At 40.7% G+C, this 2,107-nt stretch overlaps 1 protein-coding gene across 2 annotated transcripts in view; it reads left to right on the forward strand.

The window, feature by feature from the left end:
- tspan33a (tetraspanin 33a) overlaps positions 1-1,844 on the forward strand; it is a 6,438-nt gene extending 4,594 nt beyond the window's left edge. For both annotated transcript variants that reach the window (XM_013910920.1, XM_005733424.2), the window contains exons 5-8: positions 240-335; positions 425-553; positions 648-806; positions 891-1,844. In XM_013910920.1, coding sequence (XP_013766374.1) covers positions 240-335; positions 425-553; positions 648-806; positions 891-992 — 486 coding nt within the window. In that variant the 3' untranslated portion in view covers positions 993-1,844. The remainder of the gene's footprint in view (positions 1-239; positions 336-424; positions 554-647; positions 807-890) is intronic.
- The last annotated feature ends 263 nt before the right edge of the window (positions 1,845-2,107 follow it).

Here is a 2,107-nt window from a genome sequence, read left to right on the forward strand (position 1 = left end):
GGAGATGAAACTCTTCAAGGCCCTAACATGTACATGTGTGCCACGTTTGGTTGCTCCAAACTCCTGATCTTGTCAGAGTTGGCAGCCAACGAAGCAAACAACACACACAGGGAGAGAGGTTGTGTATTATAAGATGAGAGCGCCCTCTGCTGCACTTTGTCCATATTATTCTAGATTTATTTCATTGTTTTATTTACTTTTTTTTTATCCATAAAATACTTTTTCATTTTTCTTTCAAGGCAAGAGGTAAAGTGACCGAAGTGATCAACAATGCCATTGTCCACTACAGAGATGATATTGATCTGCAAAACCTTATTGATTTTGGTCAGGAAGAGGTAAGGATTTAGCCTGAAGGTGGAATTGTTGGGGTGATGGCAGCCTTTTAGGTGGCTACTCCATCTTCTGATCTCTTCTGTCTCATCAGTTTGACTGCTGTGGTGCTTTGAGGTACTTGGACTGGTCACAGAACATGTATTTCAACTGCAGCAAGGACAACCCCAGCCGAGAACGCTGCTCTGTCCCCTTTTCCTGCTGTATCTTAAGAAATGACACGGTGAACTTGCTTTTAAGAATATGCTGATTCTGATTTTTGTGGTTCATTTTTGTTGTTTTTCATGCGTTTTAACTGTGTGCTCGTTTGCGGGCAGGTAATCAACACCATGTGCGGTCACAACATTCAGGAATTGGATTACATCGAGGCTGGAAACCGCATTCACACCAATGGCTGCATAGACAAAATAGTTGATTGGATCCACAGCAACCTGTTCTTACTAGGAGGCATTGCGCTGGGACTGGCTATACCACAGGTAGAAGATTACATACCAACACTCACACAGCTTCTAATAGAAGAGACACATGTTCAACCTTCTGTCATGTTTTCTGGTTTGCAGCTGGCTGGAATGCTTTTGTCTCAGATTCTGATGAACCAGATCAAAGACCAGATCGAGCTGCAGAACTACAACCAGAAACACAGCTCTGACCCGTGGAGCTGATCCAGGAGACACCAAAGTCTGATGAGGAGAACAGGAAGCATGTAGACACCAGCATAATCGGGGTTGATTGGTAGAACTAAACCAATAGAGTCCTTTGAGCCTGTTATGATTCTTGGACAAAGGACACACGGACAAACCAAATGCTGACTTTTGAAAGGGTTACTTTAAAAGCAAACTTTATACCCAAGCAAGGGCAGAAGGTATATTTGGTGCTCAGGATGTTACGTTTTAGTGAGGAGATGCAGTCGAAAATATCTACAAGAATTTTAAAAAAATTATTTTGTGTTATTTTATTACAAAAGTTTTTAAAAAAAACTTTTTTTAAAAAGCAAAAAGCATAATTTTACCATCAGTGAGGTGGCTCTGATTTTTTCAATGTGCTGAAAATTACTGTAAATCACATTTTGTTTAATGTCATCCTTTAGAACTGTGTCTGTCACTCAAGTTCAGCATACTTAAAATATGTCTTGAGACAAGGCCAAGCCAATGCATACAGACCATTTTGTGAATAGTTTCTTCCTCTTTCGCAAGCTTGTATTACCTCAATGCTCCAGAACCTCCCCCACCCCCCGAACATGTTACAAAGTTAAAGCAATAACATACAGTATGATAAACAGGTTTCGTTCGACAAAAACCGCAAGCAAATGTTTACACTGCTGCTCTGACCTTTCACAATCATGCTGCCATGTTGGCCTGCTCAATTGTTCTGCCAAGACCTCACACTGCACATGATGTCATCGCCTCCTTTCATTTTGGCCAGCTGACTGCCTGCATGGCTGTGGAGACGTTGGATTTTCTTGTAGGGTGTATATTGAAATACGTTGCCATTGCAAATAAATGTTTGCCAAACCACACAGTTCATATTCTTGTGTTTGGACTGAACTAGTTTAAATTCTGAATCCTTCTTGCTCTCACTTTATTTTAAAACTAAAATATAGAAGAATTCTTTTAAAAAGAGGAAAACAAATGTCTGGAGTGCTGTTGAATCACCCTCTTGAAGTAGTTATTTGTACAAGCCAGTTTGTACTTTGTGACCCGTCACTGTGCAGACTGACCTCCCCTGACTGAGGGGGGAAAATATTTATTCACTCTGAAAGCAAAGCAAAGTCTGGTTC

The sequence above is a fragment of the Pundamilia nyererei genome, unplaced genomic scaffold, assembly GCF_000239375.1.
Source record: "Pundamilia nyererei isolate P.nyererei 1_Seehausen unplaced genomic scaffold, PunNye1.0 scaffold00052, whole genome shotgun sequence".
NCBI lineage: Eukaryota > Metazoa > Chordata > Actinopteri > Cichliformes > Cichlidae > Pundamilia > Pundamilia nyererei.